The 14340-nt window shown below is 42.3% G+C and overlaps 1 protein-coding gene across 1 annotated transcript in view; it reads right to left on the minus strand.

The window, feature by feature from the left end:
* LOC148436209 (teneurin-1-like) overlaps positions 1-11857 on the minus strand; it is a gene marked incomplete at its 5' end in the record, with an annotated part of 72647 nt that extends 60790 nt beyond the window's left edge. The window contains one exon of the mRNA XM_088465210.1: positions 11491-11857. Coding sequence (XP_088321336.1) covers positions 11491-11857 — 367 coding nt within the window. The remainder of the gene's footprint in view (positions 1-11490) is intronic.
* Positions 11858-14340: the final 2483 nt, after the last annotated feature.

The following is a 14340-nucleotide window of genomic DNA, read 5'->3' on the forward strand; positions in this document are numbered from 1 at the left end:
CGATAATCACAGTTGTTTCTTATATATACATATACATATAGCAATGTAGGTATTCAGGATTGCCTCTAAGCAGAATCCTGCTATGCAATCATCTCAATTTGGGTTGTGTATTTAGTCAGAAACTATGGAATAAGTATATGTATCTTATGTTAATATCTTTCAAAACCCACAGGACAGGACATTTAGTATTGAGATATACAATTTTAAATGCAATCGGCAATCACAATAGTTTCCCTTTGTATATTGAAATATATATAACAATTGGTGATCACAGTTGTTTCTTATATATATATATATTAGGGGTGTGCACCGGCCACTTTTCGTGTTTTGTGTTTTGGTTTTGGATCTGGATTAGGGGTGTGCACCGGCCACTTTTCGTGTTTTGGGTTTTGGTTTTGGATCTGGATCTTTCTTCGTGTTTTGGATCTGGATTGGTTTTGCCAAAACCACCCTTCCGTGTTTTGGGTTCTGGGTTTTGTGTTTTGGATCTGTATTTTTTTTTAAAAAAAGCATAAAAACAGCTAAAATCACAGAATTTGTGTGTTTTTCTGCTCCTATGCTATTATTAACCTCAATAACCTTAATTTCCACTCATTTCCAGTCTATTCTGAACACCTCACACCTCACAATAGTGTTTTTATGTCCAAAAGGTTGCACCGAGGTAGCTGGATGACTATGCTAAGCGACACGAGTGGGCGGCACAAACACGTGGCTCATCTAGGAGTGACACTGCAGTGGCAGGCAGGATGGCAGTTTGAAAAACTAGGCCCCAAACAGTACATAATGCAAAGAAAAAAAAGAGGTGCAAGATGGAATTGTCCTCCTTCCCACCCTTATGTTGTATAAACAGGACATGCACACTTTAACAAAGCAAACATTTCAGCGCCAGGGTCTGCCACACGACTGTGGCTGAAATGATTGGTTCGTTTGGGCCCCCACAAAACAAGCTGACAATTAATCTGTCCCTGCACAAACTGGCTCTACGAAGGCAAGATGTCGTCCCCATCCTCCGATTCCTCACCCTCTTCAGTGTTGTGTACATCCTCATCCTCACAGAGTATTAATTCGTCCCCGCTGGAATCCACAACCACAGGTCCCTCTGTACATTCTGGAAGCTGGTCTCCTTGGAAGAGTTGATAATTCATTTTATGAACATCATCTTCTCCACATTTTGTGGAAGCAACCTCCTACGCCTTTTGCTGACAAGGTTCCCGGCTGCACTAAACACTCTTTCGGAGTACACACTGGAGGGGGGGTAACTCAGGTAAAATAGAGCCAGTTTGTACAGGGACCTCCAAATTGCTTCTTTTTCCTGTCAGTACAGGTACGGACTGTCTGACATGCCTACTTGGATGCTGTCACCGATGTAATCCTTTAACAGACAGACGCACGCTTGTCGCTGCTGCTTTAAGGATGCAGGTGCGGCTACAGCCCACACATTTCACAAAGACAGAAAAAAAAATAAGAATATTTTTATTGTTTGTGGAGCGCACTTTGAGGGTGTCACCAGCCTTTAACAGACAGACGCACGCTTGTCGCTGCTGCTTTAAGGATGCAGGTGCGGCTACAGCCCACACATTTCACAAAGACAGAAAAAAAATAAGAATTTTTTTATTGTTTGTAGAGCGCACTTTGAGGGTTACACCACCCTTTAACAGACAGACGCATGCTTGTCGCTGCTGCTTTAAGGATGCAGGTGCGGCTACAGCCCACACAATTCACAAAGACAGAAAAAAAAAGAATATTTTTATTGTTTGTGGAGCGCACTTTGAGGGTTACACCATCCTTTAACAGACAGACGCACGCTTGTCGCTGCTGCTTTAAGGATGCAGGTGCGGCTACAGCCCACACATTTCACAAAGACAGAAAAAAAATAAGAATTATTTTATTGTTTGTGGAGCGCACTTTGAGGGTTACACCACCCTTTAACAGACAGACGCACGCTTGTCGCTGCTGCTTTGAGGATGCAGGTGGAATCTAGACGGGATTTGGAACAGGGGACACACTACCTCCATCAATTGTCTAAATCCCACTGCACTAATGGCGGATACCGGACCCACGTCTAACACCAACATAGCAGTCAAGGCCTCAGTTATACGTTTTGCTTCAGGATGACTGCTGTCGTACTTCATCCTCATCGCTAGGGACTTTTGGAGGGTCAATTGTTTAGTAAAAGTGGTGGTGTTCCTACTTCCTCTCTGGGATGATGAACAACTCCCAGCAGCAGCAACAGCACTAGGAGGAAGTGGTTCTTGATCTTTCCCTATTTTATTTTTATCGGAGAAAGTTTGGTCCTCCATTTATGTTATATTGATATATACGTGCGGCTAAAGCGCACACAAACACAGAAAATATTTTTTTATTTTTGCTGGAGAGTAGTGCACTTTGTGGGTTACAGCACCCTTTAAGAAATGAGCCAGCCGGCTCTTTACTTATGGGACACAGGCGCACGCTTGGTGCTGCTCCTTTGTTGATGCACGTGCAGCCACAGTGCACACAATTCACAAACACAGAAATTATTTTTTTTTTTGGTTTGGACTGGAGTGTACTTTGGGGGTTACAGCACCCTTTAACGGTCAAGCCAGCCGGCCCTTTACTTATGACACAGGCACACGCTTGGCACTACTTTGTTGATGCACGTGCGGCTACTGCGCACACAATTCACAAACACAGAAAATATTTTGTTATTTGGTTTAGAGTGTACTTTGGGGGTTACAGCACCCTTTAACGGTCAAGCCAGCCGGCCCTTTACTTATGACACAGGTGCACGCTTGTCACTACTTTGTTGATGCACGTGCGGCTACTGCGCACACAATTCACAAACACAGAAAAAATATTTATTTTTTTTGCACTTTGGGGGGAGCACCCCTGATGGACAGAGCACCCCCTGGACAACACTACAGCACCCCTTTAGGACTGGGACACTGCACAGGACTTTGGAGTGGACACAGCCCCTATGGAGAACTGACTGCACAACACAGTCCAGCCAGCCCCTATGGACTTTGAAGTAGTGGACACAGCCCCTATTAACAACAGCAGCACAGCACAACACAGCCAGCCCCTATGGACTTTGAAGTAGTGGACAACAGCAGCACAGCGCAGCACAGCACAGCACAACACTACTCTGAACTACACTACACTACACAGCCCAGCCAGCCCTAACTCCCACCCTCCCTCTTCACTGTCCACAGCCGAGTGAGAAAATGGCGCCGACGCGGGTACCTGATATAGGATCCAAAACCCGCGAGACCCGGAAGGCGGGATGATGACGTTTTGCCTCGATTTCAGATCCGAGTCAGGCGGGAAAAGTCGAGCCTGACTCGGATCGGCCACGGATCGGGGGGGCTCGGGGGGGTTCGGATTTCAGAAATCCGAACCCGCTCACCCCTAATCTGGATCTTTCTTCGTGTTTTGGATCTGGATTGGTTTTGCCAAAACCACCCTTCCGTGTTTTGGGTTCTGGGTTTTGTGTTTTGGATCTGTATTTTTTTTTAAAAAAGCATAAAAACAGCTAAAATCACAGAATTTGTGTGTTTTTCTGCTCCTATGCTATTATTAACCTCAATAACCTTAATTTCCACTCATTTTCAGTCTATTCTGAACACCTCACACCTCACAATAGTGTTTTTATATCCAAAAGGTTGCAACGAGGTAGCTGGATGACTATGCTAAGAGATACGAGTGGGCGGCACAAACACGTGGTCCATCTAGGAGTGACACTGCAGTGGCAGACAGGATGGCAGTTTGAAAAACTAGGCCCCAAACAGTACATAATTCAAAGAAAAACAAGAGGTGCAAGATGGAATTGTCCTCCCTCCCACCCTTATGTTGTATAACCAGGACATGCACACTTTAACAAAGCAAACATTTCAGCGCCAGGGTCTGCCACACGACTGTGGCTGAAATGATTGGTTCGTTTGGGCCCCCACAAAACAAGCTGGCAATTAATCTGTCCCTGCACAAACTGGCTCTACGGAGGCAAGACGTCGTCCTCATCCTCCTCATCCACCGATTCCTCACCCTCTTCAGTGTTGTGTACATCCTCATCCTCACAGAGTATTAATTCGTCCCCGCTGGAATCCACAACCACAGGTCCCTCTGTACGTTCTGGAGGCTGGTCTCCCTGGAAGAGTTGATAATTCATTTTATGAACATCATCTTCTCCATATTTTGTGGAAGCAACCTCCTACGCCTTTTGCTGACAAGGTTCCCGGCTGCACTAAACACTCTTTCGGAGTACACACTGGAGGGGGGGCAACTCAGGTAAAATAGAGCCAGTTTGTACAGGGACCTCCAAATTGCTTCTTTTTCCTGCCAATACAGGTACGGACTGTCTGACTTGCCTACTTGGATGCTGTCACCGTTGTAATCCTTTAACAGACAGATGCACGCTTGTCGCTGCTGCTTTAAGGATGCAGGTGCGGCTACAGCCCACACATTTCACAAAGACAGAAAAAAAAAGAAATTTTTTTTATTGTTTGTGGAGCGCACTTTGAGGGTTACACCACCCTTTAACAGACAGACGCACGCTTGTCGCTGCTGCTTTAAGGATGCAGGTGCGGCTACAGCCCACACATTTCACAAAGACAGAAAAAAAAAGAAGAATATTTTTATTGTTTGTGGAGCACACTTTGAGGGTGTCACCACCCTTTAACAGACAGACGCATGCTTGTCGCTGCTGCTTTGAGGACAGTATCATAAGCAGTGACAGTAGACTTGTCAGAAATTGTTGGCACGTCCTTCAGTCCGGACCAGATGTCCAAACCGGCCCTTGACTTATGACACAGGCGCACGCTTGGCGCTGCTACTGTGTTGATGCACGTGCGGCTACATCGCACACAATTCACAAAGACAGAAAAAAAAGAATTTTTTTATTGTTTGTGGAGTGCACTTTAAGGGTGTCACCACCCTTTAACAGACAGACGCACGCTTGTCGCTGCTGCTTTAAGGATGCAGGTGCGGCTACAGCCCACACATTTCACAAAGACAGAAAAAAAAAGAATAATTTTTTTATTGTTTGTGGAGCGCACTTTGAGGGTTACACCACCTTTAACAGACAGATGCACGCTTGTCGCTGCTGCTTTAAGGATGCAGGTGCGGCTACAGCCCACACATTTCACAAAGAGAAAAAAAAAGAAGAATTTTTTTATTGTTTGTGGAGCGCACTTTGAGGGTTACACCACCCTTTAACAGACAGACGCACGCTTGTCGCTGCTGCTTTAAGGATGCAGGTGCGGCTACAGCCCACACATTTCACAAAGACAGAAAAAAAAAGAAGAATATTTTTATTGTTTATGGAGCACACTTTGAGGGTGTCACCACCCTTTAACAGACAGACGCACGCTTGTCGCTGCTGCTTTGAGGACAGTATCATAAGCAGTGACAGTAGACTTGTCAGAAATTGTTGGCACGTCCTTCAGTCCGGACCAGATGTCCAAACCGGCCCTTGACTTATGACACAGGCGCACGCTTGGCGCTGCTACTGTGTTGATGCACGTGCGGCTACATCGCACACAATTCACAAAGACAGAAAAAAAAGAAGAATTTTTTTATTGTTTGTGGAGTGCACTTTGAGGTAGTGGACAACAGCAGACAGACGCACGCTTGTCGCTGCTGCTTTAAGGATGCAGGTGCGGCTACAGTCCACACATTTCACAAAGAGAAAAAAAAAGAAGAATTTTTTTATTGTTTGTGGAGCGCACTTTGAGGGTTACACCACCCTTTAACAGACAGACGCACGCTTGTCGCTGCTGCTTTGAGGATGCAGGTGGAATCTAGATGGGATTTGGAACCGGGGACACACTACCTCCATCAATTGTCTAAATCCCACTGCACTAATGGCGGATACCGGACGCACGTCTAACACCAACATAGCAATCAAGGCCTCAGTTATACGTTTTGCTTCAGGATGACTGCTGTCGTACTTCATCCTCATCGCTAGGGACTGTTGGAGGGTCAATTGTTTAGTAAAAGTAGTGGTGTTCCTACTTCCTTTCTGGGATGATGAACAACTCCCAGCAGCAGCAACAGCACTAGGAGGAAGTGGTTCTTGATCTTTCCCTATTTTATTTTTATCGGAGAAAGTTTGGTCCTCCATTTATGTTATATTGATATATACGTGCGGCTAAGGCGCACACAAACACAGAAAATATTTTTTTATTTTTGCTGGAGAGTAGTGCACTTTGTGGGTTACACCACCCTTTAAGAAATGAGCCAGCCGGCTCTTTACTTATGGGACACAGGCGCACGCTTGGCGCTGCTCCTTTGTTGATGCATGTGCGGCTACTGCGCACACAATTCACAATCACAGAAAATATTTTTTTATTTGGTTTGGAGTGTACTTTGGGGGTTACAGCACCCTTTAACGGTCAAGCCAGCCGGCCCTTTACTTATGACACAGGCGCACGCTTGGCACTACTTTGTTGATGCATGTGCGGCTACTGCGCACACAATTCACAAACACAGAAAAAATATATTTTTTTTTTAGCACTTGGGGGGAGCACCCCTGACGGACAGAGCACCCCCTGGACAACACTACAGCACCCCTTTAGGACTGGGACACTGCACAGGACTTTGGAGTGGACACAGCCCCTATGGAGAACTGACTGCACAACACAGTCCAGCCAGCCCCTATGGACTTTGAAGTAGTGGACACAGCCCCTATTAACAACAGCAGCACAGCACAACACAGCCAGCCCCTATGGACTTTGAAGTAGTGGACACAGCCCCTATGGACAACAGCAGCACAGCGCAGCACAGCACAGCACAACACTACTCTGCACTACACTACACTACACAGCCCAGCCAGCCCTAACTCCCACCCTCCCTCTTCACTGTCCACAGCCGAGTGAAAAAATGGCGCCGACGCGGGTACCTTATATAAGATCCAAAACCCTCGAGACCCGGAAGGCGGGATGATGACGTTTTGCCTCGATCTCAGATCTGAGCCAGACGGGAAAAGTCGAGCCTGACTCGGATCGGCCTCGGATTGGGGGGGCTCGGGGGGGTTCGGATTTCAGAAATCCGAACCCGCTCACCCCTAATATATATATATATATATATATATATACTGTATATATAGATATATATATATATATATATATATATAGCATTTAACAATGCAGGTATTCAGGATTGCCTCTGAGCAGATTTCTGCTATGCATCCATTCTCAATAGAGGAATGAGCAGGGAATCTTCCTAAGTGCGGTAGCAGAAATAAAACATACAGTATGCATATTAAAGTGAAATAAGCACACATACATATATATATATATATATATATATATATTTATATATATGCACATACACATAGCACTTAGCAAAGCAAGTATTCGAGATTGCCTCAAAGCAGATTCTTGCTATGCAGTCATCTCAATTTATGTTGTATATTTAGTCAGTGCCTATGGAATAAATATATATATCATGTTCATATCTTTCAAACACCACCAAACAGGACACGGAGTATTGAAATATATAATTTTGAATGAAATCAGCAATCACAATTGTTTGCTGTGTATATTGATATATATATGACAATTGGTAATCACAGTTGTTTCTGATATATATCTATATTTCACTTTAATATGCATATGTTTTATTGCTGCTACAGCACTTAGGAAGATTCCCTGCTCATTCCTCTATTGAGAATGAATGCATAGCAGAAATCTGCTCAGAGGCAATCCTGAATACCTGCATTGTTAAATGCTATATATATATATATATATATATATATATATATGTATATATATATATATATATATATATATATGTATATATATATATATATATATATGTATATATATATATATATATATATGTATATATATATATATATATATATATATATATAAAAATGGGTGGAGGAGTGGCTCCTTCAGTGTACCAGTTTTTTACAGCGGGAGTTTTTAGACCAAGTCCATAAGTTCCAAATAAACAGTATGTCCTTGCAGTGTCTTCGTGTAAATCCCACGATATGAATCTCAAAAGAAACAAAACAAACATAGTGTAGTCTGAAATAATATATATATATATATATATATATATATATATATATATACGTTCAGTATGTGCTGACGTGCAAAAGTAGTGACATTAATAAGATAGTAACCAGGTGTTAGAAACACTCCACTCGTGTTAAGAGACCAAGCTCCAGCACCCAGAATATATAAAATAGCCTTGTACCAGCTGTTACTTGTCTCAAATCAGGGTAACAGGTATCTTTCTTTCAATCCTTCTCTAGGTCCAGGGACTTAGTCCAAATGCACAAGCAAATATAGCAAAAAAAGGAGAGCCTCCAATAGTGTAATACGTTTTTAACGAATACACTTTAATGAAGACAACATAAAAACTTGTACAATATAAAAAAGTCAAAAGGGCTTATCTGTCCAACTGTGTGGAGGTATAACAGGAGATCCTGCTACGCAGTCATCTAAACTATTGTAATTGCCGATTGCATTTAAAATTGTATATCTCAATACTAAATGTCCTGTCCTGTGGGTTTTGAAAGATATTAACATAAGATACAAATACTTATTCCATAGTTTCTGACTAAATACACAACCCAAATTGAGATGATTGCATAGCAGGATTCTGCTTAGAGGCAATCCTGAATACCTACATTGCTATATGTTAGGGATGTGCAGGCTCGGATAGGTTCGAGTTTGCACGTGGAGTTCGGATTTTTCCCTCCAAAAAAACGGAACTCAGAACGAGGCAAAACGTCATCTTACATGGACGAACATCATCATTCCTGGACAAAAGACCAGGAATGATGATGTTCGTCCATGTAAGATGACGTTTTGCCTCGTTCTGAGTTCCGTTTTTTTGGAGGGAAAAATCCGAACTCCACGTGCAAACTCGAACCTATCCGAGCCTGCACATCCCTACTATATGTATATGTATATATAAGAAACAACTGTGATTATTGACTGTTGTATATATTTCAATATATACAAAAAACAATTGTGATTGCGATTACATCCAAATTGTATATCTTAATACCTAAAAGTCCTGCCTTGTGGTTTTTGAAAGATAAACATGATATATTTTTTCCATAGGTATAGACCAAAATATACAACATAAACTGCAGTAATATTACAGTGTATCTCCTACGATTGAAGAATTGTTTGTTTGTTTGTATTGTCCAACCTGATAGGTATTTTTGGCCATTTTTTCTCTTTTGCTTTTTAATGAATTTCAATAAAAGGTATTTTTTATAGCATGGTAATTCTATAGGAGTGTGCCCCACACTTTTTCTCTTCTCTTTGATATGCTCAATTTACTCCGAGGGTGCACCCTCTACCTTTATTACTTTAAATCGATCTTTTTTACCCACCAATATTCCTGTGCAATCAATCCTTCCCTACCTCCCCCTTCCCTTATCTATATATACAACTAAACTTACACAGATACTAATTTGGCATAAATAACTGCAGCTAGATGTCAGAGAAGCAAACAATGTACACTATCTAGGAGAGCATTTAGTTGGTATATGGAATTGTCCATTCTTGTACATATGTGTCCTCATACAATTTTGCCGCAGTGCCGGAAAACAGGCTTTCTTGGAGCTCCAGGTCTGGTGCGACTCGGCTTGAGTAGTGCGTCATTTGTGCTCGAGTATGTCACTTAGTTGCAATGAGTTGCAAAAAAACCCACTTAACGAGGCTGCACTGATTACTTTGATATATGACACTTGTACATCTCTGTATGAAATAATCTGAATCTGTATACGAAGTCCTATGATGCAGCGGTCGTGGCTTTATTCCAGGCCAAGGTCCTTGTGCTTCATTTGCAATTCTGTACATATTTAAAAGTAATTCCTGTGTGGTTAAAATTGCAGTTTATCGACTCTGGTACAGAGCGAGTGGTGTTTTACTGAGTCTATGGTGTGAATGAGATGCAAATTTAAAGTTAAAGTCGCTACACCATTCGGCGTCGCTCACTCGCACCAGACTCAAATTCTACTATACTTATAATCACAAGTGATTATGTAACTACTCACTGATTGCAAATATATAATCTACAATATATTGTCACTTTTATGGTGCATACACACGGTTAGATTTTCTGTCAGATCTGAACGATAACGATTTTAAGAATCGTTCAATCGTTCATATCTGAAAGAAAATCTGACACATGAGCCTGCAACGATGCGCGTTTCCGCTTGTCAAATAACGATATCTGATATCTGATGTGTTTGCAGTCAGATTTGGACGATTCCATTAATTTTAATACAGTCTAAAATTGTTCAATCGTTCATCTGACATATCTGACCGTGTGTATGCACCATTACTGTACATTACTTTTGTAGAGTTCAATGTTTGCATCTTTATTTTGCATATACAGTAATACACATTCTCATAATGTGAATGTCCACAAAAAAGACATGCACTTCTGTCCATATACTGACGTGCCAGTGAGCTTGAATACCATTGCAGGGGCATACATAAATTAGGCACTGCGATGGCATACGTTAGAGTAAGGTCAGACCTTGTGCAAGTGTGCGTAAGGCTGCGATTGTAGTAAATTTAGTGATGGTTTCACAGTCCATAGGCAAATGCAGGGGGGGGGGTTTCTGTCTGCCTGGAAACCCCCCTCCCCAGCCCACACCATGACCACAATAGAAATAGTAATAGAATAGTGCTGCATGTTCTTCTCAGTATCTAAAATGAAATAATTAGCACCACCTGTGGATCTTAAAACATGTATCAGCCAGTAATAAATAACCTGTGCACCAACTAGGAGATCTGGAAAACATGCACTGTTAGGGATGCACTGCTATAGAGCCCAATATGTAGATATATGTCTAGGGCAGTGCTAGGTTCTTCTGTTGCTCCTCCAGGCTCCCGGACTTGCTCCAATAGTCTAGAATGGTGCCCACATCTAAAATAAATACATTCAACTCAGGCAAGATGGCTTACTGATGCATCTAATGGCTTACTGTGATCACTGGTTCTGTATATGCTGGAATTATGACACACAATACACTACTGTATGTATGACGCTTATTAAAGCTGGTTAAATGCTAATTCTACCCTCTTCATGGACTGGCCACACTCGCTCTGATATCAAGTATTACGGATGTGTGTAAGGTAAGGTGGGCGTCCTTATGTTGTGCTGCGAGGGCATAGCGATTGCAGAGGATTAGCATATCTTCGCAGTGAGACTGCGTGTGTAATCCCTATTGCATTCGCAGTTGCTATACATACTGAATCAGGCCCACAGTTTGTTATATTGTGTGCAAAATGGGTAATTTGACTTTAGCAGTATGCTTTCATTACTCCTGGCATAAACCAAGCGCAAATGCTTCTGTTTTTTCCTAGCATAAACATTTTGCATATGCTACTGGTACAGAGCTGGATGCATCTTGGAATGCATCTGACTCTGCATATACACTGTATTACGTCTTCATTACGGATTAATTTTATGCCTGCACCATTTTATTTTTACACAGAAAGAATTTACAAAATATAATGAATTAGTAGAACTGACCTGAAAAGCAATCACAATTTGGGTCAATCTTGCAGTCACAGTCTGTGGGTGCTCCAACTAAAGTGGAGATCTCTCCATTAGAGGTGACTTGCTGTATTCTGTTAATCTTCCTTTCATCTGTTTCAGCAATATAGACAATCCCGCTGTGTGACACAGCAATGGCTCGAGCTGATTCCAGGGTGGAGTGAATGGCTACCTTGCTAACAAGGAAGTAGTCTATACCTGGAACTTGGCAATGTATGGGCCTACCAGCAATAATCCTCACTTGGTCATTGTCAGAAATCTGGAGCACAATGTTATTGTCCAAGACATATAATGAGTTATCCATAGGATTGACAGCTAGGTCAGTCGGCCATTCTAGTCGAACCTGCAAGTACAAAAGAGCAAGAATGGCTCAAATTGGCAATACAATGGCTTTTGATGCACATAGACATTTACAATGTAATAGTCTTTTTATTTACCTTACATTCATTAAAACTGCATTTTTTTCCTCAGAAAACAGAAACATAATAACACTGATGCTGGCAATTCTATAAGCTGGGTACACACTATGCGTTCTGTGTTAAGATATATCGTTCCGACGTGGATCGGCACAATATATATCGTGCGAATCGCATAGTGCAGTGGTTCCCAAACTTTTTTGAATCACGGCGCCCTAGTGCATCAGCATTGTTTTCACGGCACCCCAAAGCAAAAAATGTGTTATTGAGAAATTAAAAGAACATATATAGTGAAGTAATACAATTAAGTAAATTGTGCTTACATGTCATCCTTAGGTTTGGTTATATAGTGGTGGACAGGTTTGTGCTTCTGTTTGTGCACATATTTACATTACATTGACCATAAAGAATTTGATTTGATGCTGGACCACCAACCTGAGGCACCCCTGCAAGTGTCCCGAGGCACCCCAAGGTGCTGCGGCGCACAGGTTGGGAACCACTGGCATAGTGTATATGCAGGTCCTTCATGCATTGTCCTATCTGTTGTGCTGCACAGCAGATGGACGACGCGATGAATGATGTCATGCTGCTAAATGCAGCATGGAACGATACATTGTGCAGTTGTACACCGCATCATGCAACATGTATGGATGGCCCGATGCATCATTCCATCGCGTCCTCCTATCTGCCAGGTACGCAATCACATAGAGGGGTATTCAATATGAAACGTAAACTTCGCTGTCGAAGTTTACGTTTCATATCGGAGCTTTTACCTGCGTTAAAGTATCGGGCACGCGCCCGCTTATCCCCGTATTCAATATGAAATTAACGAAAACGGGAGCCTGCGAAGTTGGATTTGCGTAAAGTTACGAATTTTTCCTTAAAAAAATTGTAGGACCCCCCTAAAGTTGTAAAAACATGGGGGATCACTATGGGTACCCCCGTTTTAGCCTTTAAATGAAAGTCGGGGATTTAAATAGCCGCAGCAGGTGTTTTTTCCCGAGAGAAGTGATGCAGAAGAGCACTTAGGTTATTTTTTTCATTTTTTTAAGTGGTCCCATGAAATTTGGGGTACATGAAAATGGGTACTAGGCTATTTTTAAGTCCCTAAAGTAAGTTTTTAAAAATTCTGCATTTGTGCACCTGCCGCTATAAATCTATTCTAGAAAACACCTGCCGCATACTTGCAGAATAGCCCTGAACCTATTTCCCTATTGTTAAACAATTTTTTCCCATTTTTTTTATTTTCACCCCAATTTTTAAATAAATTTTTTGGGATGTCCCTATTTTTTTTTTAAACTTTTTTTGACACAGTTCTTTTTTAAATGTCATTCCCAGGGGTGCAGGCTATTTTTTTTAAGCCAGCACCCCTAAACCCCAATTCTGCACTTTTTTTCGACACCTATTCAATGGTGAAAAGTTATCCCCGTTTTTTATCAAAGACTTTTCGAACCTGCGAAAAGTCTTTGAAATTGAATACGGTGTAAAACTAAAACCAGCGATAATGACATCATAAGTGCGATATTAACGCAAAAACGGTGTTTTCGCTCCCATATTGAATACCCCTGATAGTGTGTACCTGGCTTTTCTTTTGAAATGGCTACTTTTGAAGGGGTTGTTCTTCTCTGATCAACCCCCACTTTACATAGCGTCCATGCTCCATTTACGACGTCTTTACTGTACTATAGATGGAAAGCATAGGCGTAGCTATAGTAGGTGCAGGGGGTGCGGCTGCTACAGGGCCCAGTCCACTTCTGAGTCCTGGCCCTCCCCTGCACCCAGTTCTGCCAGCCACACCCTCACCTCCTGATCCCCATGGGCAGCTTCTTCTTTCTTAGAAGTGAGTTGCTGGACTGCATGCCCATCTGCTCTCCCTGCCAGCTCCGTCTCTCATCACTAATGCTGGAATACTGGAAGGAGGCGTGGCCGTGCTGAGTCTGCTGGGAAATCCCAGGACCACTGCCACGCCTCCTCCCAGCATCAGTCAGAGAGGAAAGATGGAGGTCACAGAGCCGGCTGGGAGAGTATATGTATTTGCAGCAGTACCGTGCTAAGGAAAAGCTGCCAGTGGGGATCAGGAGGTGAGTGGCAGGTGGAAGGGGCTAGTGAAAATTTTGCTATAGGGTCCCCTAGGTCTAGTTATGCCCCTGATGGAAAGTATATAATGAATGTAGCAACTGGTGTGATTGGCCTCTTCTCAGTTAGGTTTTGCATATATTACACATTATGAGGCCACTTGCTGAAAACTTCCTATTACACGCTTAGGAAATTTGTACCTGGAAGCATTATTTATATGTATAAAAAATGATCAACTGCATCAATCATCTATATGGTATTGTAACTACAATTTCCAGCATGCAGTGATGGATAAGAACTACCATGGATAGTGCTCAAAATATAGACCTCCTCT

The sequence above is a fragment of the Taudactylus pleione genome, unplaced genomic scaffold, assembly GCF_031769625.1.
Source record: "Taudactylus pleione unplaced genomic scaffold, aTauple2 ptg001908l, whole genome shotgun sequence".
Taxonomy (NCBI): Eukaryota; Metazoa; Chordata; class Amphibia; order Anura; family Myobatrachidae; genus Taudactylus; species Taudactylus pleione.